The sequence below is a fragment of the Trichophyton verrucosum genome (genome assembly GCF_000151505.1).
Source record: "Trichophyton verrucosum HKI 0517 chromosome Unknown contig00366_1.f1.exp, whole genome shotgun sequence".
Lineage (NCBI taxonomy): Eukaryota > Fungi > Ascomycota > Eurotiomycetes > Onygenales > Arthrodermataceae > Trichophyton > Trichophyton verrucosum.
The window spans coordinates 46,725-71,335 of record NW_003315396.1 but is presented as its reverse complement, the minus strand read 5'-3'; the positions used below and the strand labels follow the sequence as shown (position 1 = coordinate 71,335).

Genomic DNA, 24,611 nt, shown 5'->3' with positions numbered 1-24,611 from the left:
AAATCGGCAGCGGGCCTAGGGGGTGCCTCGCGACAAAGGATAAAAAATTCTGATATTCCACCACTGGCGTGTACACCCAAACCGATGCCCCTGACGCTTGATATCCAATCGTTTGGTGCTAGTCAGTGCAATCTGACGCTTTGCACTGGGCTTTGACAGATATTACTCTGCGCAATTCTGCAGGATTAACTGGCTCCTTTCTTTTCTTTTTGGTGTGGATATAGCAATGGTGGAAGCGCCATGATACACGGCCCGTCTTTGGGCCATCCTGGTGGGTTCGGCTCTGTAGTTAGCCAGGACCAGAGGAAGCGCAAAAGCCATCAGTGAAAAACGAACGAGCGAGCCTTTTGAAAAATAAGACCATGTCTAGCCAGGCTCGCCGCTATCGTTAACGCCAGCAGCAGCATCACCACAGGTAACGCTATGGACTCAGGGGGTGATGTTATAGTTTCCTAGCGCGCGCCCAAGCACCAGGACGCTGGCTCTCTGCTGGCACTCTATTTCTGATATGGGTCAACCAGGGGTGAAGAGCAGAGGCCGCCAGAGGCCCATCGCTGAAAGTATGCCGCGGTTGATGAGGATGGATGGCGTTCTGTTTGTTTATCGTGACTTCGTTGGCAGCTATGGTCCATGGATGCGGATGAACCGTGGTTCGTCGTTGTCGTCAGCAAGAACTTAACTAGTTAAATAACTAGTTAGTTACATGACATCATACCTCGACGACAGCCGATATAAAAGGCACACTCTCGCAAATAATGGGCGTAGAAAGCAAGGATGACACCTAGATTAGCAGTCATTAAAACAACGGACATATCAGTGGGACAGATCTCGCTTCTTCTCTGCTTGCTGGCCTGAAGTGAGGTGGCAGAGGACGAGATCTCCGGCCAGGTGAGCTGCAGTGGGACACGCAGTGGTTCTTCGCCTTTGACACTGACACCATGGACTGCTATATAGATGCAAGAGACAGAAGGTCTTTTGAATTTCTCGTCAAAGTTACCATATCTATGGACTTTGGAGGCCCCCATATCGTAAGGCCCCTTAACCAAGCTCACTATCCTTGCTCCGGCTTCTCAAAAGAGACCCTTTACTAAGAAACTATGATAGGTTCAAGTTTGGGACATCGACGGGAGAATCAAGCACTGGCGGAGGTGGCAAGGGGCCAAGGATGATGAAGCCTGGAACCTACTTCAGTAGCCGAGCACCATGTCCCTTGATTGGGGTGTGGAAATGCGAAAGCTGCCAGAGGCCAGCTGCTGAGGTCTTCAACTTACCACCTCCCTTGATACCAGCTGCTGATGGGATCACAATGACAGCAGTGGAGAGATGGCAAACGTGATGGATGGAATGATGGCAGGTGAGCATGCTGTCTACAGCAAGCTTAAGGTAAGTTCATTTGCCTGGAAACTAATGTACAGACTCCGCTTCGGCTATCAAACATAAGCCAACTATGTACGGAGTAGCTTGGGTTGCATGATGGACTTTAAAATGTGGAGATGCATATGGTTTGCTTCCCATTATCAAGTTCTAACTCTGTGCAAAAGCAGTATCGCTACAATGGCCGCTGTGGTGGTTGTCATTCTTGCCTTCATTCTTCAATCTAACTCTACACTGTACGGAGATAACTAGGTGATAGGGCAGCCACTCGCAAGTCAAAAGGTTTCTTCCGCAGACAACGCTGCTCCTAATTCTCCGAATCTAATCCTGGCCCAATCAACAAGTGATGGAGTTCGGAGTATATCAATGTATGGGCTGAGCTCCCGGCACCGCTTGTCGCCGTGCCCCATACTCCGTACTCCAAGGAGCTTTTTTTTTTTAACCATCAATTATCATAAAAAAAAAAAAAAAGGAAGGCAAAATTAAGAAGACAAAAGACTATGCATCCAACTCGCATATACGATAGTCAGACCAGAAAATAAACCAGAATATAAAGTTGTTCATTTTTGCATTTTAGTTATTGCCTTCTGTACGGAGGACTTCTCTGTATCGGTGTCTAACACGGGTTTACCTCCCCCATCCTGTGTTCTGAGCACTAATTGAGGTGGACTGCACTATTCCAGCACTATCGATTTCTGCCCACCCAGCACATGTCTTCGCGCGTGGACGGCTGCAAAGGGCTTTTTGGCTTCGGGCTGATCGACACCTCGCCCTGACTCTCGGGGTTCAGATCGAGATAGATGGATCTTTGGCGGTGATCTCCAAGAATCCCCAACCTCTCTAGTTAGCGCTGCGGTTGAGCCACACACCGAGAACTTTGCCTAGGGAACTCCTGGTGGGAGTCGAAGCTGAAGTGAAGGTTGAAAGCCTGCGTTTCTTTTTGCTTCGATATCGAGTCTAGATGAGACGGGATGCTCTGTTCTCCTCGAGGAAGGGCTTCGTCATTCGCCGACCACTTGACCATTGGCACCATTGCCGTTCACCTCCGATCAGTCGGTGAGTATCTTGACGGTACATTAGCTGACCAGGTACGGAGTACTTAGGGAGAGTCGACTGGAAGGCGGGTGTCTTCGTCGTTTTCTGTCTCCCTCCCTCTGCCTGTAACTAGTCAGGGGCATGCATGCCATAACTATAACCAAGTCCAACCCCCTACCACGTCACATTTCGCTCTTTTGCCAGGCCTGTCGCGCAACGCACAGCGTTTTGTAACAACCCCATGGCTCGTCAGATCACGCCTCAGTCTGGCATGTGAAGTCAAGGCGTAGCCACTATGGAGCATAAACATGGCACTAATCCTTTTGGTGGTGGCGGACAGTCCCTTGTCTCCCGTCTCGTCCTGCCTTCCAGCCATCTCAGCCGTAGCCCTGGTAGGTTCTACCTGCAAAATGGGTAGCCATCTTGTTTCCTCGGTCTCTGCATCTTATTTAGTCTGCTCCATTCGAATGCTTTTGCTCCACACACTCCATCGTGTAAAGTGCAGATTCTGCCTCGATACTCCAGGTTCGCGGAAGTAATACGGAGTACTCGTAAACCCGGGGAGCTACCAAAACATGCTAATATAGTTACTCCCTAGGCCATGGCCCTTGGACACAGATTCGTTATGTGGATGTGGCCCTCTTAACCAGCGGGGGACCTGGGTAGGTTATTGAATTATTGCTGCTGAAGAATGAGAATAAAGCCACTACCCAACAGGGTCTTTTTATAGCAATAATGTAACAAGTTAGTATGGAGTGCACACGTCCTCCAGCCACGATGGCATAGGTCATGTCTGCTCTGGTACTTGGGTGTGCGAAAAGCAGGTACCTACGGAGTACAGCGGACTCAATGAACCCTGGGGTCAAAATGCATTTTCGACTTGTAAGAGATAATAACTCCATCCCTGGGGTCACTTTTCCCTGTCTCTGTCTGGCCGTCAAATCGACGGCTGCAAGAGAGGCCCTGGGGTCAATGCGTAGGTAGATAGATAGTTATATGACTTGTCTTGCATCGTGAAGCTGGGGTTTGGAAGAGACAACCTTTCTTTTTTCCCTGTTTTGCAGCAGCTGCCGGCATAAAGGGTGTCAGCAAGCTGGCTGGCATGATATTTTTCTTTCGGAGTTGTGCGGTGTTGTTACAGGGGGGAGGCGAGGATACGTCGTCCACACACACCATGACGGGGAGGGAGATATAACGAATTACTATCCTTCATGTGTCCTGTGAAATGAAAAATAATGCATGCATGGGGTGCGCTGCAGGACATCTGAATAGTAGCTCGAACGTAGGCCTGGATATGCAGTCGTCCATCTTGTAGTGTGGCGGTCAGGGTATCTGCAAGCTGGATTCAAAATACACACTGAGTAACTACAGAATGATGCTTTCTCAATGCTTTCTCAATGCACGTAAATTAAATTTTTTTTTTTTTAACTCTTTTGTGCGGAGTAGAATTCTGCCATAAAGCTCTGGGATGTTTATCCTACCGACAACTATGTGTAGCAACTGAAGTAATCTGATATATTTCGAAGAGCCCCTGAGCATTCTTTACCTTATTTCGCTCCGAAGAGCTTCATAGCCAGCCAGCCATTGGCGAATGCATAAACAAGTGCAGGATCTCGGTATCGGATACTCCCATATGGAAATATATACTCTGCCTGATGAGATGAGTGAATATGGGATTGCTTGTTGGTCAAGGATCCTTGGATAGAGAGAACCAATAATGCTCAGGTCCGAAGGCACAGATATCGTCAAGTTGGAAGATCTCCAAGGATAGATATGCTCATGAATCTCACGAGGCAGCTGCAGTTTGAATAGTATTCGGGGACTGGATTCCGAAACGCTGCCATAGATCGAGATGGTCATTGACAGAAGAGGCGAGCTCACCGGTGCATCGAGCAAGAAAGAGCCCATAGTAAGGGGTATTATTGACAGGAATATTCACATATCGAAAAGCAGAAGTGTTGATATAATGCCGAGTTGCTTCATTTTCGTACAAAGGTGTGTGTTTGTAAAGGTATCTAGTCCAGGGGGATAAAATATTGCATCTCTAGACGCCTGGCCAAGGAGGATTCTGCGTTGGCTTCTTAACCCAGGGCGATGGTAGAAGCCAGGTTAGCCACCTGAACATATACGAGTCAGGCTACATCTATGAAGTACATATACTCGCTGCCATGTCAGTAGCTTCTGGGGGTGATGGCCGCTACATAAAGTGAAATGACAGAAGAGAAGAAGAAAAGTGCATGAGCCAGACACTTGAAACACGGAGTTTGTTAATTTTTAATTTTTGTATCGGGATTATTTGGCGGTCAAGGGTCCTTGGTTGTTGGGCAGACGCCAGGAAGTGAGAGTCAGTATCAGCTGGTATAAACAATTTAGACTCATGGAAAAGTTTTTGTTCTGGCCTCTTCTGCATAAACCTCAACTGAGCGTGGGGGGAGAAATATGATCAAGTTTGTTTTATTTCACTTTTGTCTATTCACATAGATTTATTTTGGTATCACATATTGGAATCCTGCAGGGTTGCAGATGAGCGATACGTGAATATCAGTTTCTATTAAGTGAGAAGAAAGGAGAAATTTCTCCGATCAAAAACTGAGGGAAACCAGCTTACCGACCCATCTAATTACACACCACTCCGGACGAATCTTGCTTAGTTGAGAGAGGGTAAGACAGGATTTAGAACTCATCGTTGTCTTCACCAGCAATAATGACGTTGTTCACCTATGAGGCCGGGTTAGCTCCGAGTAAGATGTATAGTTCTCAGGGCAGTAAAGGAAAAAGGAGCCCTTGAAAATGGATATTAGGTACCTTGAGAACGAGACGGCAGAGCTGAGTAGCAAGGAGTAACTGTTCACGTTTGCCGATTAGAGGGTCAATGACAAAGTGGTCTCTCATGTCTAAGATAGAAGAAAGTATTAGAAAGCCGCCGTTATTCGATAGATATGCTCATTATATAAACCTACCATTGCTTCCAGTCTGCATGCAATCCACGCCTAGCCTGCTGTTTTTCTCCTTAACTTGTTTCGATTTGATAGAGGCTAGGGTTTCAATTGGACTCCATCCTGAATTTTCAGCTAGTGCTAATGGAATAGCATCCAATGCATCTGCGAACGCTCGCATCGCGTATTGCTCAAGGCCAGGGGTCTTCGGACATACGTTAGATGAATATGGTCGATAAATTATATATGACAATGGGACAAACAGACCTTTGAGGCAGCTTCCTCTACAGCGAGGGAGCAGGCAATTTCTGCAGCACCTCCACCATAGACAATACGGTTATCCCGAACCAAGTTTCGCACAACACAAAGTGCATCGTGCAGTGAACGTTTAGCCTCATCAATGATCTAATTATTTTTTGGGATTGTTAGTAAAAATGAGTAATGCAACATGGATTGCAGGAAAAATATTGGCATACCATTTTGTTGCTACCTCGGACAAACACAGTGACAGCTCTGGTGTTTGCGCAATCCTCGATCACCAGCATCTTCTCCCTTGTAGTTCCAAAAGTCATCTCTCTCACAACACCAGCAGTTCCAAGTTTCTCAGCACTCAGGTCTTCAAATCGAGGAACAATCCGGCCATTAGTGGCAATGGCAATGAGTTCGATCTCTGGGCCACCAACCCATCGGACTGCGGGCAGATCGTTTTGCAAGAGAAGATGGTTAGCCTCGTCGTCAAAGCCCCACTGGCAGATGACAAGGTTAGCACCAATATCCTTGAGCTGCTTTATCATCTCAGTAAATTTATCTTTCTCATAAGCCTGGAGCTTCTTGAACTCCTCCACACTGGTAATATCAAGCTTGTGCTTGGTCTTTGGCTTCGGTGGCTCAAATGCGCACGTTAAGATAGCGATTTTTGCGTCCTTCACTTCATCAGGCATCTGAGGGTGAGAAAAATCTTTGTCCACGATGACACCCTTGACAAGAAGGGAGTCCTCCAGGGAGCCGCCAACTTTTCCATCAACTTTAATTAATTCAAAGTCAACATCCTTTCTTTCTAAGTCAGCGACAGAGAGGACAGCATCAACTGCTATCTTTGCAAATTGGTCATGCGCTTTTGATACACTGTTAAAGCCATTCGTTAGCTAATTAGCTCCGGGTATAAATGTGCAAAGTAGAAGGTATAGTCGAGAGCATACATCTTGCTGCCCAAGGAAGTCTTTGCTACCTTGAACAGGTTCTCTTGCTCATTTCGTGAGAACTCGACTTTGTCACTGATACTATCGAGATGTGCTACCGCAATATCACAGGCCTGGTCATAGCCGTCCGCAATTCTGATCGGGTGAATCCCCTTATCAATCAAATCCGCGGCCTGTTCCAATAGAGCTCCGGCTAATACGACAACACCAGTTGTACCGTCGCCTATTTCTTCGTCCTGCGATTTCGAAAGCTCAACTAGCAATTTCGCAACGTGGTTCGATATTTCCATCTAGCACCGGGTATCTGTTAGAGAGCTACTTAGAATCGGTGGGTAAGGAACGTCGCAGACCTGTGAAAGGATAGTGGCGCCATCGTTTGTGATGGTGATGTCACCATCTGGAGAAATTAGGATTTTATCTAACCCCCGAGGACCCTATAAAAAAAACCCCAGGACGTATTAGCACATAGTTGCTGCCGTTGTAGAAAGGGTAGAGGCCAATTTACCAGTGAGGTCTTCACGATATTGGCCACTGTCTTTGCCGCAACAATATGAGATTTGACTGCATCGGTGCCATGTTGTCTTTTCTTCTTTCCCTGACTATCAATTAAATGCCAGGGTTAGACCTGAACTTGTAGCTGCAAAACTTGGGAGGAACGGCCTACTCTCGAACAACGATGAACGGGCGTCCCTGCTCGTCCTTCACCACGGAGGCTTCATATGTCTAGGTTAGATAAATAATGGATAATAATACCACCAGGAAATCACTCAAATACCTTGGGACATGTCAAGCTCTATTATACCAACACATCAGTAAGTCTTCTGTAATGAGGGGAGTGGGGGTGGTTGTTCCAGTTGACATACGCATAGCCATCTTGAAGTTGCGCCACTGGGTATTTTTATAAACAAAGGTTTCTTCTTTTTTCCGAGGCCCCCCAAATGGTAGAACAAGGTCGACACCCTTCAGCTGGTCGCGATAGTATGCTGTTGTCTTATTAACCGCGAACTTGAAGCCTCCCAGCTTTGACAATAATTAAATTCAAAAATAGGCGCTGTGAAGGCTTAGTCATCCTGGTGGGAGGTGATTTCCCAAGGCGGACTAGCGCAATACTGCTCTCAAACAAGACGCGATTTCGCGACAACGTCTGGATGGAACTTTGCAGTTTGCCAGTTTTCAAATGCCGGCGCAAGCTTGATATCACTTTATCCTGGTTGGCTTTTAGTTGCTGAAACTGCGCCTGTCATTTATTAGCTACTTGGCTGTTCGTCTCATCTCGCAGAAGTCGTCGGCATGCCTCGTGAGTACTGTTGCTTTTATGCTTCTCCATATCCGGGTTACTGACAGCTTGAAGCACATATTGAATCTAGTGACGAGGAGTCCGTCGGCGAAGCTATTCCTTTCCACAGCAAGGAGGACGAGGGAGCCGAACCCGTAAAGGATGATGAGAAAGACGACCAGAACAGTGAAGATGACGAAGATGACGAAGCTGAAGATGGTGACGAGGACGTGTAAGTAACGCAATCACCTGGCTACCTTTTTGTTGCGCGGCAATGGCTAATGGGTGGATAGATATGTCGTGGAGCGAGTTGTAGGGCATAGCTTTGACAAGAAGGTCCGGCAATTACCCTCAGGCGCCGCAGTGCTCTTCTGATCATGCGTTTAACATTGCGAATTGAACAGGGAAAGCTCCAATTCGAAGTGAAGTGGAAAGGATACGATGACCCTTCGGACATGACTGTAGAACCAGAGGAGAACTTGCTGTACTAGCTACCTCACTTTTCTTTCTGAAATTGTCTGCCCAATCACTAAACTGAGTTAATAGTGACGGAGCGCAAGAGACCCTCGAAGAATACTTTAAGAAGATTGGCGGTCGACCCGAAAAGCCCACAAAGAAACGGAAATCGCTAGCGGATAAAGCATCATCTACACCAGACAAACCAACAAAGAGAGGCAGGAAGCCCAGCTCTATCAAAGTTGGAACGCCGGACCAGGAAGCTTCCCCTGAAGATACGGATTGGGCACCTCCTGCAGGTGGCTGGGAGAAAGAGCTGAGCTACATTAGCACAGTTTTACGTGACCCCGATGGTGATGGGCTTGTTGTCTATTTGGAATGGAAAAATGGAAGGAAGTCGAGAGCCCCAATTCAGACTTGCTACGAACGCTGCCCTCAGATGGTATGATGGTCAAATATCTAATCTAAGAGATCACAATGCTAACCTTTTCGAATAGATGCTTAAATTCTATGAACAACACCTGTAAGTTATTTCCTAATTGCATTAGTAGTGAGGTTTGAGAGCTGACTGCCTTCTGTAGGGTATTTAAAGAAGTATGAATCTAATATTATTTTGTGGTTGGTCATGGCACGCTGGAGGGTCAACATTAACTATTAATAGGCATCAACACCATGACCTGTACCGACCTCGATATTATTCATAAGACCTATTTTGTGAGCTGCGGATGTAGGATCCAATTGTTATGGTCTTCCACCTTCCATCGCCAGCCTCTGTTACACGTTTCAAGCCTGGACGACTAGAATCCTTTCTCTCCCACTGGTTACCTGAGTGCCTAGATATCTGTGCTCACCATTTTGTAACGCCCCTTCCCCCTTTAACTCTAACACCGGCTTATTTAGCTGGCTAGGCAGCGACGAACAGTTAGCTGTCTTGTTTTACTAGCATTATCGTCTGTTGTTTCTCTTACATTTCATCCTCTTTATGCCCATTAACTTGTACACTTGGAGTATTACGGTGCGTTAGCCTGGATTACACTTATTCGATAAATTGCATATTTTCTACGATTCATAAGAAAGTTTATGTTGACGACGGTGAAGCACAGTTTACCAAGATTGTTAACTATCTCGTGAGGTTGTGTATGTTTGATATGCTTGAAATGTCCAATGCCGTTCTCCATAAAGCGCTTCACTCAAATCCGTCAGGTATTCAAATCGAACATCAAATTCTTCTCTTCCATGCTTCTGTTCAATGCGCGCGATGTTTCGGGGATCTACCCCTTGAAGTGCAGCATCGTCCTCTTCACTCCATACCCCTTTCATGTCGAGGGGAATACCCTTCCCAGCTTGAAAATATTTGAGCACTTCATCAGCAAGGATACGATCCAGGGATGTACAGCGGAGAGCCATTTTAACTTGCTCTTCAGATAACACACCCCGGCTGCGTGATACTCGAGATCTAATCCATTCTGCAACCTTTTCGGCTTCATCTTCGACATTATATTGTTCGGCGTTGATGTTATGTGTACCTTCCGCGACTAAATGCGGGCTTTGCCTTGGATTTTGGACGACACTTTGAGGGGGTATTTCTTGTTGCTTGGAGTTCATGTGCTGCCTATGTGACTCTTCCCTTAATGTAACTGGTGATTTAGAGAACCCTATAGAGAAGCTGCGAGATAGGGTGGACTCTAGTTCTACGCTGCTGTCTTTCCTGCTATCTGCACCGGTATGATTGACATCACTGGAGACGAAGCAGTCGGGCAGGGTACGCCTTCTCTTTGCTTGAGGGATCTGTGCGTCACTGCCTCTTCCGCCTGTTTGCCTGCTATCTATCGCGCTTGTATATCCTCGTGATCCTTTTGTGGTATCGGATATACTGCTGTACCTGGGCATTGCTTGCCGCTTTTTCCTCAATTTTGACTCATGGATCGGACGAACATATGTATGAAAGTAGTTTTTCCATTCTGTTGCTGAATGTCTACTCTGAAACACCGCCATGTTAGGAAACCAAGGGGCACTAACGTGGTAACGGGGACATACTTCATTTTTGGCAAATTCCGACCACATCTCATCTTCTGCATCTGGCGAAACTTGCAAGATATCTTCCGCATTTTCAAGGAGGACATCTCTGTCCGCTTTGGTAAATGGACCTGGCCGTGGAAGGTAACTAACCTTTTTTATATATCGGTCACGCCATGCTTGCCATGTATGGTTCGGATGCTAAATGGAAAGTTTAGAATTTGTTCTCTCTCATAGATGAAAATGGCTTTGGGTACCTGTTGTTCTAATTGTTGATATATCTTATTTCCAGAAACTGCCCCACCAGCCAGTTTGTATCTTTCCATCCAATCGTATAGAGTTTTATCATCTTCTGCAGTAAACGGGTTCCTATACCGTTTTGCTGGACCGATGGTAGGCTGCCGGACACTTCCACGAGGAGCTCCAACTAAAAATTCACCTGGTTCTTGGAGTACTCTTTGACGAATTGAACGCTCCACAAACTGATACGAGTAACTGCTGGGTATCAGTTATCAGTACTCGAGCGGATATAGGGTGTATGAGGCAGCTCACTGACGTGCCGGGTTTGTTCTCCTTTTTAGATGATCAACGAGAAGGATATCAGCATCCTTTTCCAGGATCACTACTCGCCCACCGTGTGCCTAGGTGAAATTAGTATAAACAAACAGTCACATTACGGCTTGAAAAAGTCGAAAGTTAATTATCCGTAACTCACTTCAATTTGACGTCTCATATGAGTCCGCTGAGGAACAGTCATAGATAACCAAAACTTCATATCTTTAAACAGCAAAGGGGGCGAGCTAGGCTGGAGAGTGTCGGCGTCATTACCAGGGGGGTGGGCACTTGATCCATCCATTTGGAATACCAACGCGATCGTTATATCGGAAGCTGTATTGATGTTGGAATTGATGTTGGAGTCTTGCGAGATTCAGAACGTTGAGCTTCGCGGTCGTCAAGGGCAGGCGCGCCTGAAAGCGCCACGTGGTCACGTGAAGATAAGCGCCCCCGGCCGTTCTCCAGCAAGGCGACAAAGAAATAAAGGGTTTAAGGTTAACCAGGCAGAAGCAGATGCCAGTCACCTTCTAGAATTAAACTTGAGGGAGGTCTGTAAGGACCTGGGGGCAGGTCTTGATCGCCTCTTCGTGGGCATTTGGTGTCCCTGGGCAAGGTGTGTGGAAATGGGGATTTTGAAGGAAATCGTCGGGGCTATCCTAGCTCTCTCGCTGCTCGTCTTCATCACTCTGTTTGGCCGAATTCCAGCTTTTAGGTAAAATTATATGCCTTTCCTCGTTATATTCTTGGTATGACAGCTACTAAAGTTCAGCAGAAAAACCCCAGTCGGTTATATATATCGTTTTGTCTGGATACACATTCCTAGATACGTCCGAAACGCAGATGGATATTTATTGGGAGGAAGGTTACTAAGTTGCTGTGGAAGGACGGGCAATTATCTCATGAACGAAAACCATCCGTTGGTTTTGGTATGTAGTACCTCTCTTTCTGACGGTTTTGCCAATGCATTCTGACGGTTAACTGAAAAAAGATCTTCTTTGTCGGCTTGCTCGTTATCTCTGAGGCTACTTTCATACCGGCCGCGTGGGCAAGACTGAATACTATCCACAAATTTATGGTCCCTGTCGTCGTTGTTTTGCCTTACGCATTTCTCTATCTCAGTGTCAACTCAAATTCCGCCATTACCCCTGAGAATCACTCGAAATATCTACATGAATACCCTTATGATAATATGATATTTCACCCGAACATGACATGTAGAACATGTCATCACTTGAAACCTGCCCGCAGCAAGCATTGCAGCCTCTGCAAGTCTTGTGTTGCGCGGCACGATCATCATTGCGTATGGTTGCGCACCTGTGTGGGCCGGAACAACTATCATTACTTCCTAGGGCTGCTCTTATTTACATCAGTGCTCCTTTTTTATGGTTCATTTCTTGGATATTCTATTATGGATGGGGCGTTACAGCGGGCTGTTAGCCCTACCACTACCCGACATTGGAGCACAGATATGCCCATGATGGTGCTCTTAGACCTTTGGCTTTTGGCCCTTACGGATGATCTTCGAATCGGCGCCATTACTTTATTGTCACTACTTTGCGCCCCTTTATCTTCAGCAATGTTTCTTTACCATATTTATCTTATATGGTCTGGGATGACTACAAATGAAAGTAGTAAGTGGGGAGAATGGCGTGACGATATTAGTGATGGCTTTGCATATATAGCAAAGGCTAAGGAAGTCCGCCCACAACATGACAAACATCCGAGAGACGAGGATATCGTCTGGCCGAAACGAAGTGACCAGACACTTATATATACCAACGGCCAACCGCCTAGGGTAGGATATACATTCACTGACGAACGAAACTCAATAAAACAGCCTGCCAGATACGATGCCCCGATTGACACAAGGTGGACACAGGTACAAAGTCTCAAGGAAATAGTAAATATATATGATTTGGGGTTCTTAGGGAACCTTTGGGATTCTATTTCAAAGCGATAATAGAGTCGTGCTTATCCATTATTAGAATAAATTAGATAGTTGCTATCTTCAAGTTCTTTTATTCATGTATCACCAATTGTTTCCAATATCCAATAAAATGAAAAAAAAAAAAAAAAAAAAGACGGAGTCGGCAAAACTGAAATGCCGAAAGCTAGGGCTCCAGCTGCTTATCGCAAAACCAAGTGGACAGCTCCATCATTTCGTTTTCTCACTTGAAGAGCCAACATAGGATTTCGTGGCTACAACTTATGAGAGATGGCTTCGTCCACGGTGCAAGAAACCACAGAAGACGGTGGAACGCAAAGTAATCCAAAATGTACCGCTCCAGAGCTTCTGCTGAAGGTGGTATTAATTGGAACTTTGAGCCATTACGAAACTCGTGGGATGATTGATGATAAGAGACTGGAACACATGCTACTTGCGGGCAAGCAAATACTGTACAAAAGCCACCAGGAAAGTGACGTAAGGTAGGATATGTTTCCCCCATAGTTGTTGGCACACCGTTTTCTGTTAAATCTCGTCTTCTTGAGAGGAGAGAGGGAGAAAGAAAATCGTTACCCCACGAGTATAAATTCTGAGCTAATTTTTACCTGCTTTGCAGACAAAATCTAGGATTCTCACCTGCGATATGGCAGGGGCTTACTGATGTGCTCACCAAAGCTATCCCGGTATTGGAATCGCAATCTTTTGCGTGGAAGAATCCGACATCTGCAAACTATGACGGCTCCTCATCAAACCTGATTGCGTATAACTACTTTCCCCTCGTAAAGGACATTGAACGATTGAATGACCTCTGTACAATTGCTCGGAACCTACTTGCAACAACCAAAAAGGCGCAAAATATAGCTGCAGAAAAGGGATTTGATCAGAAGATTTTGATGCTGATTGATACTTGCGTTAGAGTGACTGCCAGAGGATATGACGGAGAAAGCAACGCGAGAAATGAAGAGAGATGGCAAAAGGTTGTCAGCCTCTATAAACGGCTATTGATTACGTGCCTTCAGTTTCTCCATAATTTCATCATGCACAATGAACACCGAAAGCTCGTTCTCTGGCTGGATCTGTTCGGCTACCACCAAAATGGTGAATCTAGCATTATTACCCATATGGAACCTCTGGATCAATCAAACAATGCTGCTCAAGGACTTGCCCCGATTGTTAGAGCCGGGGAGCGACTTGTTAATCCGCCGCTTAGGACACTTTATGACCAAACTGCCGAGGACTTATTATTAGAGACTATTTCATCTTTCCCAAGGGAGCCTGCCACCATAAAAGAAGAGGCTGCTATGCTACTATTAGCTAATATCAAGGACCATATGGAAAAGCTCCTTGGTCGAAATTTGAAGGAGATCCAGCAGATGGGTAAAGACCCCGAGCGTGTCAAGGAAATTCGGGCGGCTCTCACTGCCATCCTAGGCGCAAAAGTGGACGGCTGGGCGGACTTGAACGACCGTCAAGCAGGTCCATCTCGAGTTGAGGAAGAGCCTACGCGCAAAAAGCCTATTTTAAGCATCGACAGAAGCGCTACGGCAGGCTTCCCACGCACATGCTGGACAGATTTCCCGAATCTTGATGAATATGGTGTTATATCTGCAGTTGATGCTCCAGTAACCCCGGAGGACCGAATTATGACGCGTTCAGCACAGTCTGCAGCTGAAACTCTCCAAGAAGCTAAAGATGAACTAATGACGCGCTTACAAGAAACCTCACCTGTCCTTACAGAGGGCGAGCATCACTATGATGGTATGGAGCGTACTGGTGTTGCTGATGATGATTCACGAAGCTTGGAAGCAGTAGCGGATGGTAGCGTTGAGGAAGAAGAAGACGAGGAGGACGACGATGATGATTATAGGGGACGCCCAGGAGACCAGCAGCGCGGCCTATTGACCGATATTCCCTTGGTGTTAGGGCCTGCTGAAATTGAAGCTCTACCAATGTTAATCCAGGCTGGAATTGTGGACAGTTTTGGACCCAAAGGTGGTCCTAAAACGGGATCTAAAAACATGCAAGCTGTTCGTTGTCATATTTTGCTTGCCCAAGAAACTGGGCGGAATCTGCTTAGAGAGCTCCTAATATTTATTGCTGCATGGGATCTCCCCGACGACGAGCTTTACTTCAAAATGATGGTTCAGATTATGGAAGCCGTCCTGAACAATGGACTCATGTCCCACGCCTATTCTGATTTCGGACAGGCCAAGGATATTATATCCCCTGCGCAAGCTGTCGTGATAAAAATTCTCACCCACATTTTCCGGTCGAAATACTCACCGCCAAACATTGCATCTACGGCGGAAAGCCCAACCGGGAGAAGTTCTATTACTGTCACTAAAGTTGATGTTCTGACGGTGCGCTATATTTTCACTATCTTCCGTGGAAATATAATTCCGGAGACATGCGCTTTGATCTATCTTCAGGGACAAATTCGAGCTGGACATGCCCTTCCTGAAGATTTCCCACTAAATTTGTGGGACATGGAGCGAGTGTATGAAGGAGTTTACCAATTTCTTGAATTCTTTGCGGTTCTGACGGAAAATACCGAATGGAAGAACCTCCTCGTCCAGTGGGAGATTGTATACGATTTGGTGACTTTGATCAAAGAGTTGGAAGCTAGCATTCCTAAGGGATCTCTCAGTTCACTGACCCAAGCAGTCGCGGCGGCAGCTCCAAGGACTCCCCAGCAAAACCAGTCCAGCGAGGCTTCTCCCTCCGAAAGTGACGGTGCAGTCGTTGCCCCGGTAGCAGTTGAACGGCCATATGATCCAAATGATTCCGAGCCGGTCGATAATGTCACCGTTGGCCCAGAGTCTAGGGTACCTTCGCCACCAATTGGCAACGAAGACCCAGCTGAATTTGAATGGCGTAACCTAAAGAAACTGGTTATATTGGTGCTCTCCTCTCTGGTTTGGAAATGTCCTCAGGTCCAGAATCAAATTCGAAAATATAGTGGGATTGAGACTATCCTATCCTGTACTGCCTTCGATGCTCATAATCCATACATCAAAGAACATGCTGTCATGTGTTTGAAGTTTTTGCTTGAAGGAAACCGGGAAAATCAAAAGCTAGTGGAGCAGCTAGAGGCCCGAGAGGTGGTTCAGGATGATTCCAAGATACTAGAGAAGAGCGGGTATGAAGCAGTTTTGGGCCAGACAGGAAAACTTTCGCTTCGTACAAAAGAGGTCAATGGCCCTCCGCCTCCACCACAGGGTAGCTAGAATTGGAGGAGCTGGATATTTTTCCGTTGACCAGGTTCCAGACCTCCGAAACAAACCTTGCTTTACATTGTGGTCATCATCATTCTAATCAAACCAGACCCTCCACGGGTTTATTTGAATATGCGGGACAGCGCCTAGAAATTGAATTCGCTCGAGAAGGGTTACCTGGCTAGAATAGAATCCAATCAGGTGCAAGTGTAATAATTTTTTTTTAACACTTTAAACAAGTGTCATAGGCAATTGGCCAATATCAATCGCATCTGTTGATGCATGGGGGGTTGTTTCCAGTGTATGCCTTCATCACTTATTATCATGGATAGGAGACTTATCGGTTCGTTTCGTTACCGTCATTTCTCAAGTGACTGTACTTATCAAAATTGGTTGGCAGCCAAGTCAATTTTCCCTCATATAAGCTAGTTTTCGTTTCAGTATTCAAAGGGACAGATAACTCTCTCATTTGACATCATAATATTGCAAAGACTAGGCAGTGTAGGGACAGTTGAGGACAAAAAAAGAAAAACATTCTATTAGCGAGGGAAAACGGAATAGGGATAGTGGGGGTTCTCGCGTTATATGATTCTTCCCAGGGGTCAACTCAACTATATTGCTACAGAGTTAGCATTGCAGGCGTGTAATCTTTGTACTCAGGTTTAGAGCCTGGAGTATTGTGGTATTTTCCGGGCAGTCTCCTTTGTGAGAATAAGATTTGCAAACTGTACAGGTGATTGTATTGCAGTAACTACGGACATGAAGCAATCCGCAATCCTGCCTTTAATGTTTTTAGGAGGTATAACTCTGGAGCAAAAAAGGGAGGAGCAGCAGGTCCTATCATCTGCTTCGAATTGAGCCTTTTGGGCTAGAAAAGATTTAATCAGGCCAGGCGTTAGGAATCTTGCAACATGCTCGAATATGATGGGTTCGTCACAGCATTGGGGCGGGAACTGTGCGTCGCCAAATAAGGATTCCTGGAATAATTTTTGGAGACATTTAGGGCAGCATAAATGGCTGCAGGGAAGACGCGCAGATTCAAAGATATGGATAATTTTGGAGCATATTCCACATCCAAGTGTTTCGACGCCCGGTTGTTTGATATCTGGTAGGTTGTGAAGGCGAGGATTCACACGTCACTGGCGGGGAGGCCTTTCCAGGGCGGGTTTTTCAAAGCTGTAAGCTCTTTGGAGAGGATATTCGTTTCGCCCAGATGGCACGCTAGCTGGCGGTCCTGGTATGCTCGACTCTCGGATTTGAGAAATTCACGTAGGGCTTCTTGGTTACTGTAAATCGCAGTTGCAATACTCCTTGTTATCGAGGTGTCTCTGGATATATTTGCTGATTTAGTGAGCTCATCGCCATGAAGCTCTAATGATCCATTAAATCGGGGTCAGCTAATTCTTCTTCGCGAGCTTTGCCTTTTGACTGGCCCTTGATTTCTTGTAAGTCGTCAAGTTGAAGCTGAATAATTAATCTTGCAGTTTCTGGATCGAGGTCTTCAAGATTGCTGTAGGACATTTTACTGGGTGATCCACGTATCTATCGACTCCTGAGCTTTCAATTGTCTGTCAGGGGGCTGGCTAGGTGGATTGCATAGCAGTATTTACTGCGGCGAGGAAACTGTCGCGCTTATGTGGGCAGGCAGGAGAATTCCGTTAATTAACCAGAATGGGGGTATAAAATGAAACGGGTATGAAAAGCCATAGAGTGAGGCTCTAGCTAGTATGCAATCACAATCTAGCCACGGCCTCTCAATTTCGTTCAAAGAAGTGTATTTGAAAGCCAGAGTCGGGCTAGAACGAATAGGTAGAAGCGTCCCGTACACCGTTGATATCATAGGAGTATCTAAGGAGCAGCATTTTCTGGAAGAGAGGGTATGTATGGGTGGGTAAGTCAAAGGGAAATGCAAAGAGGTGTAAACAAAATGTGCCCCTGGAAAGGAGACTAAAAGGTATCATATCGATCAAATGTTGAGTGTAATAATCCTCCCTTTGCCTAGTAAATCCAAGCCCTTATGCATACATTCCATCCCACTCCCCCTCCTCGTCATCATCATCAATCCCGCCAGACTTTTTCATGAGCCTTTCCAACCTCTCTTGTTCCTTTTGGCGCTCCTTCTTTCCAAAATCTGTCCTGTCAAGAGGGCATGTTCCTCTAAGTCGGAGCCAAGGGCGTACACATTCCAAGTCAAAAATATGCGATGTATGACAGGGGAGCCTGACAACTAAAGGATGCGAATCTTCTAAAAATGGGTTATTGCATATTGGACATATTTGGGACTCCTTTAGCCTCGTCTTGGGAACACGGTCAAGCACTATGAAGAGCAGATGGTGAGTAGCTATTCACAATCGGGCAAAAGGGTCACACGTACTATCGCAAAACTCCTCTGATACACCTTCTACTTCTCGCGGAGGAGCTTCTGCGTCCTGCAGCAGGGCCCGAATCATCTCTTCTATCAATTGTCCTTGCCCAGCGTCGGGCATTTCAGGGTCTCGCCCGTCATAAACTGGTAGCGGCGCATTATCCCCGCTGCGTCTCATAACATCGAATGCCTCTGCAAGAGACCTAAATGCAGCGCTCACATCGCCTGGTACCGGCACTGCATAGGGTCGTGTCCTTTCACTGCCTTGGTTAGGACTGATTTCATTGAGTGTGGCGAAGAATGTAGACAGGTCAGGACGAGCCGAGCGACGAGAGCTGGTTAGCCGGGAGTTATTGGTAGAGGAGCTATTATCGCCAGTTGTGGGGTGCTCGACTATGACAATTATTAGTTTCCACTGAGTGAGCAATCGTATATTAAGCTCTGAGAGAGGTTCAGGCAAGCTCGGGAGGATGAAGTATCCACCCCGCGAGCGCTCTATCCAGACATACCTTCGTAGGAAGCCATTGTAAGTAGAGACCAGAGAGCAGACGTATGTATAGCGAAGGGGGTAGGGCGGTATGGCTCCTCTGGTTAACTATTGATCGAGCTCTGTAAGCAGTTGGTTGTAGTGTTGCGCCGAGCTTGCGGGAGTGGACGATGTTTGAAATTTATCGGAGACCCTGGCCCGCCAGGCAGCGCTTTTGGCGTCATCGAGCGGCGCTAGTTAACTAACTAACTAGTTAAGCGGATAGTTAACTATTTGTTAACCAATAGCTAAGGGAAACTGCCAAAGCGCTCGGTATGTCTACAGTGAATATGGATATGGCGGGAAGAAAAGAAGATCAAGTCAACACTATCTGCATCTTTAATACGTTAGTTAGTGTTAGGAGGTTTAGTATTTGGATGTAATTAGTTATTAGTTATGTACTTGCAAGTGATGGCTCTAAGATATAAATAGCTGGACTTAAGGGTGCAGACATGATGGAATATCTCAAGTTCAATTTTGTATAATGAATTTCGTGACTGCCATATCTGCAACATAATCTGGATTTTAATAGTTGAAGTCCTCATAGATAAGCTTCTTCCCTGTTAGCCAGTTAGTAGCAGCCGTCTTTAGCTCGGTGCCAGCACAGATATACCAGACGCCTGCATCAGGCACAGCAGAAAGATCTTCCTTTATCAAGCGGCGTCGCTCTATTTTCGCCCCTGAAGAGGTCACCGAGATAAGCGTCTTCTTATCATCTTCATTCATATCATTTTCAATAGCGGGGGAGCCGGAAGTAAGAAACACGGTAGTGGCGTTTGGAAGGTTAGAGTATTGTTCAAAAACGTCATGTACAAGTCCAACATCTTTCATTGACACCGACCATAAAAGCTTTAGTCGGGACATATCAATATCCGGGAGCTGCGCTAGGAGGGGTGTGATTCCTATCCCACCGGCAATGAAGGGAAGAGGGCAACTTTCATGATCAACGCTCCGGTTTGATCCAGAGCACTCGAATCGAAAACTCCCATCAAACCCACGAAGCGATAGCTCCAACCCACTTCTTTCGCTGGCTCTGAATAGGTGGCTAGTGGCACTTCCCTTTCTCCTGACGGTGATCTCAAATTCGTTTTTGGCAAGATTGCGCCCAGGATGTGATGACACTGTGAAAGTGCGAATATAGTCATCATTGATACTTGTGGGGTCGTCATCTCTCATGTGGCTGTATCCCATGTCTAGTTCGTCTCGGAACGAAACAGTAGCATACTGCCCTGGTATCCATTTGAGAACAGCGGACGGGTCAGATGCCTTGAATTTGAATCGATTAATTGTAGGGGTGATCACATCCTTTTTAACCAAGATGACTCGCATCTCCTCATTATCGGGGAGTTGGCTGCCGGGAGCTGGCTTCTCAGAAGCTAGATACCGCACTTCTGGATTATAAGGGGACCGCTGCATTGCCTCCCCACGAAATGAAAGGCCATTTTCTACGTATCTGGCAGCAGTGACACTAACTCTGACGGCAAGGTTTGATCTGGGAAGTATCTTCGCTGCATCTTTTCCTACCAGAACCTCCGTTTTTCCCGTGATATATAGAATGTGTCCTAATTCAAAATCCGGAAACGCATAACCTGCAAGGGGTGTTGTTTGGAGGTTGCCTAGAGTCTGGTATAAACGATTCCCTGAATATTCTGGGTATACTATGACGGCGCCCGTGCTATCATTGGAGAGCACCCGAACAAAGCCTGGTGGGCCTCCACGGATATTGGAGTCCATAGAGTCATTTCCATGGGAACTGGCTACAAAAAGGGTATCTATTCGACCAAGAAGATCAAGAGCCTCCTGGGGGAGATGAGGCGAATTTGATATTAGTTTGGGATGTGGTAGTGCTTGTGTGATACGTTTCTTATTAATATATTTGGGACAATTTCCTAGGCGAAGGTCAGTAGATTTCGGGCATGGGATATATGGGGCTAGAGATGAAATAGTTATCTCACCTAAGCTTCCTTCAACTTTCATAACTAACTGTACTTGGGCAGACTTCCCTAGGGTGGTATCGTTTATGCTACTGTTTCCAGGGCCTTCTTGGGATTCTTCTTCCATAGAGCCTGCCACCATCCGTCCCATCAACTTAACACGTCTCCTATTCTCCATGTCAATAGGCAATGCGGACATCAATCTTCCTGGCGGGGGTTCCTTGACAATGGTGCCAGCCAATTCGCCGCCAAGTAGTGTTTCTGCGACAGGATCATGGGTTCCGTCGATAACATTTCTTATTCCGATGATGGATTGAGCAACTGGACCAACGAATCCAGCCTGGCCACCCCATACTGTACTCCATGGACGGCCTTGTTTATCCAGTGTCCCCACTGCAAGCAGAGGGCATTTTTGGACTAGTGCAGCTGCTCCAGGGCTCAAGAAAGCTGCTGTTGGGTTCTCCTCGTACGGAACGTGCATCAGTTCATGCATCTTCTTCTCTCCTTCATGCCACTGCACCTCTCCGGCTAGTACAAAAGCCATGATGTAAATATTAGGAACGAGCTTGTATATCCGGAAAAGCTGTGGATAATATGCTACTTTGATCGTTAGATTAACGTCGTGGCAGTGTATCCAGGGGGGTATATATAGGGAGCGGTCAGCGCAGTGGTGTTTGGATATCGTGCTCGCCCTGATTTCATCTACGAGCTTCACTAAGCATGCCTACCAGGAGAGAGGATTCGGCATATTATGTTGAAGTATTTGAAACATTGTCGTCGTGTCCCATTTTGCTTCAGAGCGAAGCCGAAGCCATGGGTTGATTTGTAATTAGGTACCTAGGAAGTGAAGGTCGTGGGCACCTCTGGGGGGGCAGCCAGCCCGGCGGCGTTACTGTTGATTAGTAATACGGAATATAATTAATCCAGCAACAGTGCGGCGGGCGGGGGCATCTGAGTGGGGCCGCCCGAGCTACCGAGGCACTTCCAATCACGATCTAATCTAATCTAATCTCGGGGTACCTCCCTTACATGACGTCCTAATTGAGGGGTGTCTAAGGTGGACGTTTGCTCAAGTCGCTCAGCCTTATTATTCATGACTTCCGAGAATATCTAGGCCCTCTTATTCTCCTTAACTAGTTAAGGTAAAACTGAAGGGCTTGAAAAGAATAACCCGGTTATACCGCGCGTTCCTCTCGTTTCCAACTTCAACAAGCGAGCAGCATGATATCACAACCTGGACATCCACAACTGCAAGAATCGATTTCTCTCCGCAGGAAATTTTTGAATTCCGAGGAAGAAGCTATCAAAGACCTAGCTTTGTGCATGTTGACCACTAGTGTGATCTCACCCTCTTGGCTCATATTTTAATCATTTTCATTTTAGCCTTCTTTTTTATCAGCACGGCGCATACTCTGGAAACATCTTCTTCACTCAGGTGAGGTTCTATGAAAACCTCCACTTAATAATATAATTGTTGACCATTAACCCAAATCACTATATTGATCAATCGAAAGATAAGCAGGCGCAGCACAATAGTTGTGCGATAAATATGTACAAAGATTGAAGCTTTCCGCCCCGGAGGCTCTAGTTTCAAACCAGAGCAGCACGACAGGATGCATGGGTATCTAGTAAGAGTTGAAGCATTGAGCTACATACTTAATATAAAGACAATTGTGGGACAACAGTTGGGATGCCACATATTATGTTGCAAATCCAGCAAGTCCAAAGGCAGTCGAGCGACCTCCACCAGTCAAGACCTGTTTTCGCTTTGAAGCAGTGACTCGGGCTTGCTCTTTGACTATTATACGGGTTAGCACAGAAGAATCCATACCACTGTTGGTAATGTCAACACAACTCACACTCATCCCATGTGATGGGTTCCTTGATGATATCTTTGGCCTCTCTCCAGTTGTGCATGCACCATGCGGCAATCATAAAATCCAAGTATTCCCTGTCGAAATCATCCCAACTTTTCATCAATTCTAGCCGAGGGGCCGATATCTCCACTTTATTCACCATATCCCAACGCCTCCGTGTCTCCATGGCTATCAAGGGGCCATTCTCCTTTTCACGCCATTCATAAAAGGATGAGTCGGTAGTCTCACCAACTTGAGCAGCATTACCACTCTCTGATCTCTGGAGGTAGAATGACGGCAGTCCTTTACCCCAGGCGGTCCAACCTGATCCGACGCCAAAGGATGACCTGCTCATGCGACCCCTTTTATCTGACAAGTACCGTCGACCATCAATTTCGTAACGAGCATGCCCTATGTGAAGGACTGGCGCATCACGAAGAGCAAAAACATCACGCTTGACAACCTTGGTAGTTGGCGTGCCTCGAGAAGAAGTAGACGAGACCGTCCGATCTTCAATACGTGTCAACAAAACTCCGTACTGATTCAACTCGTGGCCATCCAGAGCATGAGTTAAGCTGTAGACTGGTTGGCCACCCTGACTGGCAGAAGAATATATTTCCTTGCCATGTATAGTCAGTGTCACTGCACCGCTGGATCTCTGTTGCGGCCTTGGGGCTGAGGACTGAGAGCCCTCGCCTGCTACATCCTCGTAGGCAGGTGGCGAAGAGGAAGACATCTCGGACTTGGAGGGGTATGGGTGACCAGCATCCGCCATTTGCACGTATCTCACGGTAAACCGTTCATTGACAATTGCGCTCCATCTGCCGGCTTGAAGCCTTCAACTGCTAGCTCTGCAGGAGAAAAAGAGATGGAGAGAGACGAGGCTGAGCCTCAACCTCGAGCTGCGCTCTGACGTCATCCCCTCAAATACGAAGCGACAACGGGGCTAAAGCGAAGCCGCCAACCAACATCCATGCCAGTCGCATGGCGGACGGACAGGCGGACAGGCGGACGTAGGAAAAATATGGAGAAGGAAGAGACGAAAAGAGACATCACTGCTCTCATTCTGCATCCTGGTAAGAAGCTATTTAGATAACTCTGCATCGGGGACGGGATTTGGCTCCCAACTGACAAGGCACCAAGGCCCTGCCCCTGGCCACCTGAGAGACCCGGCCTCTGCAAGCTCGCTTCTGCCGGTCAGATCGATTTCCATCTCAGAGACAAGCCTTCTTCATATCAACCTCAAGGAAACCCGGGGAAGCTCCTAACGATGGGATGGACCGAAAATCCCCACGATGGATCGCCGAGGCCAGCTAATATTAGAAACCGCCCGAGCTACCTTAACTAGCTAGTCTTCAGGGCCTGGCAGAGTTCCATGGTTTCTCCCTGCTGGTGGGCGAAACGCCAAAGTTTTGACTAGCGATGCAGGAATGCTACGATGATTAACTAACTATGCCGATTGTTCAAGGATTTCGTATTTTAAGACATTTTTCCCCCCAGTTCCCGGCTGTAAGTGCTGGCTTCGTTTGCTTGTCAACCTGCTTTGCGGTGGTTGCCTTTGGGCCCGCGATGGATGATCGACATCCCAGCAAAAAGCCAACATCGACTTCCATCCGACTTTGCCGCAGACAAAGTCCAGACACATATTACACCTGGCCGTATTCTTCTTCCTCTCCTGTGATGTCTTACAACGGGCTCCACCGGCTGGTTCACTAGTGGATATCAGATCGCTACGCCGCAACGCTGGCCTGAACTGCTTTCACTGGTTACCTTAGATATGGACTCCATTGTCTGTTGGTTGCATTTTGGTTACTGGATTTCGGAGACAGTTGTCCAACAGGTGCTCTGAACAACGTACCACTATGGACATGTAGAGTGGAGTTTTGCATGTTTCTTTACAAAACAAATATATCCGTTGGCGGA

The 24,611-nt window shown here is 46.6% G+C and overlaps 8 protein-coding genes across 8 annotated transcripts; 2 read left to right on the top strand and 6 right to left on the bottom strand.

Annotated features, from left to right (window-relative positions):
- Positions 1–442: 442 nt before the first annotated feature.
- On the bottom strand, positions 443–1,362 carry TRV_04768 (uncharacterized protein; the record flags this gene model as incomplete). Its single annotated transcript, XM_003021107.1, has 3 exons — positions 443–621; positions 716–1,002; positions 1,187–1,362. The coding sequence occupies 3 exons, from the start codon at positions 1,360–1,362 to the stop codon at positions 443–445; spliced, it is 642 nt and encodes a 213-aa protein (XP_003021153.1).
- Positions 1,363–5,082: 3,720 nt separating this feature from the next.
- On the bottom strand, positions 5,083–6,834 carry TRV_04767 (uncharacterized protein; the record flags this gene model as incomplete). Its single annotated transcript, XM_003021106.1, has 6 exons — positions 5,083–5,127; positions 5,215–5,303; positions 5,370–5,510; positions 5,609–5,750; positions 5,822–6,470; positions 6,545–6,834. The coding sequence occupies 6 exons, from the start codon at positions 6,832–6,834 to the stop codon at positions 5,083–5,085; spliced, it is 1,356 nt and encodes a 451-aa protein (XP_003021152.1).
- Positions 6,835–7,834: 1,000 nt separating this feature from the next.
- On the top strand, positions 7,835–8,724 carry TRV_04766 (uncharacterized protein; the record flags this gene model as incomplete). Its single annotated transcript, XM_003021105.1, has 4 exons — positions 7,835–7,841; positions 7,896–8,052; positions 8,185–8,304; positions 8,367–8,724. The coding sequence occupies 4 exons, from the start codon at positions 7,835–7,837 to the stop codon at positions 8,722–8,724; spliced, it is 642 nt and encodes a 213-aa protein (XP_003021151.1).
- Positions 8,725–9,392: 668 nt separating this feature from the next.
- TRV_04765 (transcription factor Rap1, putative) lies at positions 9,393–11,148 on the bottom strand (the record flags this gene model as incomplete). The annotated part of the gene is made up of 4 exons (XM_003021104.1): positions 9,393–10,423; positions 10,477–10,719; positions 10,849–10,933; positions 11,008–11,148. 4 exons carry the CDS (start codon positions 11,146–11,148, stop codon positions 9,393–9,395), a joined length of 1,500 nt encoding a protein of 499 aa, XP_003021150.1.
- Positions 11,149–13,062: 1,914 nt separating this feature from the next.
- TRV_04764 (uncharacterized protein) lies at positions 13,063–16,019 on the top strand (the record flags this gene model as incomplete). Its single annotated transcript, XM_003021103.1, has 2 exons — positions 13,063–13,274; positions 13,409–16,019. 2 exons carry the CDS (start codon positions 13,063–13,065, stop codon positions 16,017–16,019), a joined length of 2,823 nt encoding a protein of 940 aa, XP_003021149.1.
- Positions 16,020–18,022: 2,003 nt separating this feature from the next.
- On the bottom strand, positions 18,023–18,897 carry TRV_04763 (uncharacterized protein; the record flags this gene model as incomplete). Its single annotated transcript, XM_003021102.1, has 3 exons — positions 18,023–18,348; positions 18,382–18,765; positions 18,882–18,897. The coding sequence occupies 3 exons, from the start codon at positions 18,895–18,897 to the stop codon at positions 18,023–18,025; spliced, it is 726 nt and encodes a 241-aa protein (XP_003021148.1).
- A 526-nt stretch (positions 18,898–19,423) lies between these two features.
- Positions 19,424–21,376, bottom strand: TRV_04762 (uncharacterized protein; the record flags this gene model as incomplete). Its single annotated transcript, XM_003021101.1, has 1 exon — positions 19,424–21,376. The coding sequence occupies one exon, from the start codon at positions 21,374–21,376 to the stop codon at positions 19,424–19,426; it is 1,953 nt and encodes a 650-aa protein (XP_003021147.1).
- A 1,156-nt stretch (positions 21,377–22,532) lies between these two features.
- TRV_04761 (uncharacterized protein) lies at positions 22,533–23,463 on the bottom strand (the record flags this gene model as incomplete). The annotated part of the gene is made up of 2 exons (XM_003021100.1): positions 22,533–22,630; positions 22,692–23,463. The coding sequence occupies 2 exons, from the start codon at positions 23,461–23,463 to the stop codon at positions 22,533–22,535; spliced, it is 870 nt and encodes a 289-aa protein (XP_003021146.1).
- Positions 23,464–24,611: the final 1,148 nt, after the last annotated feature.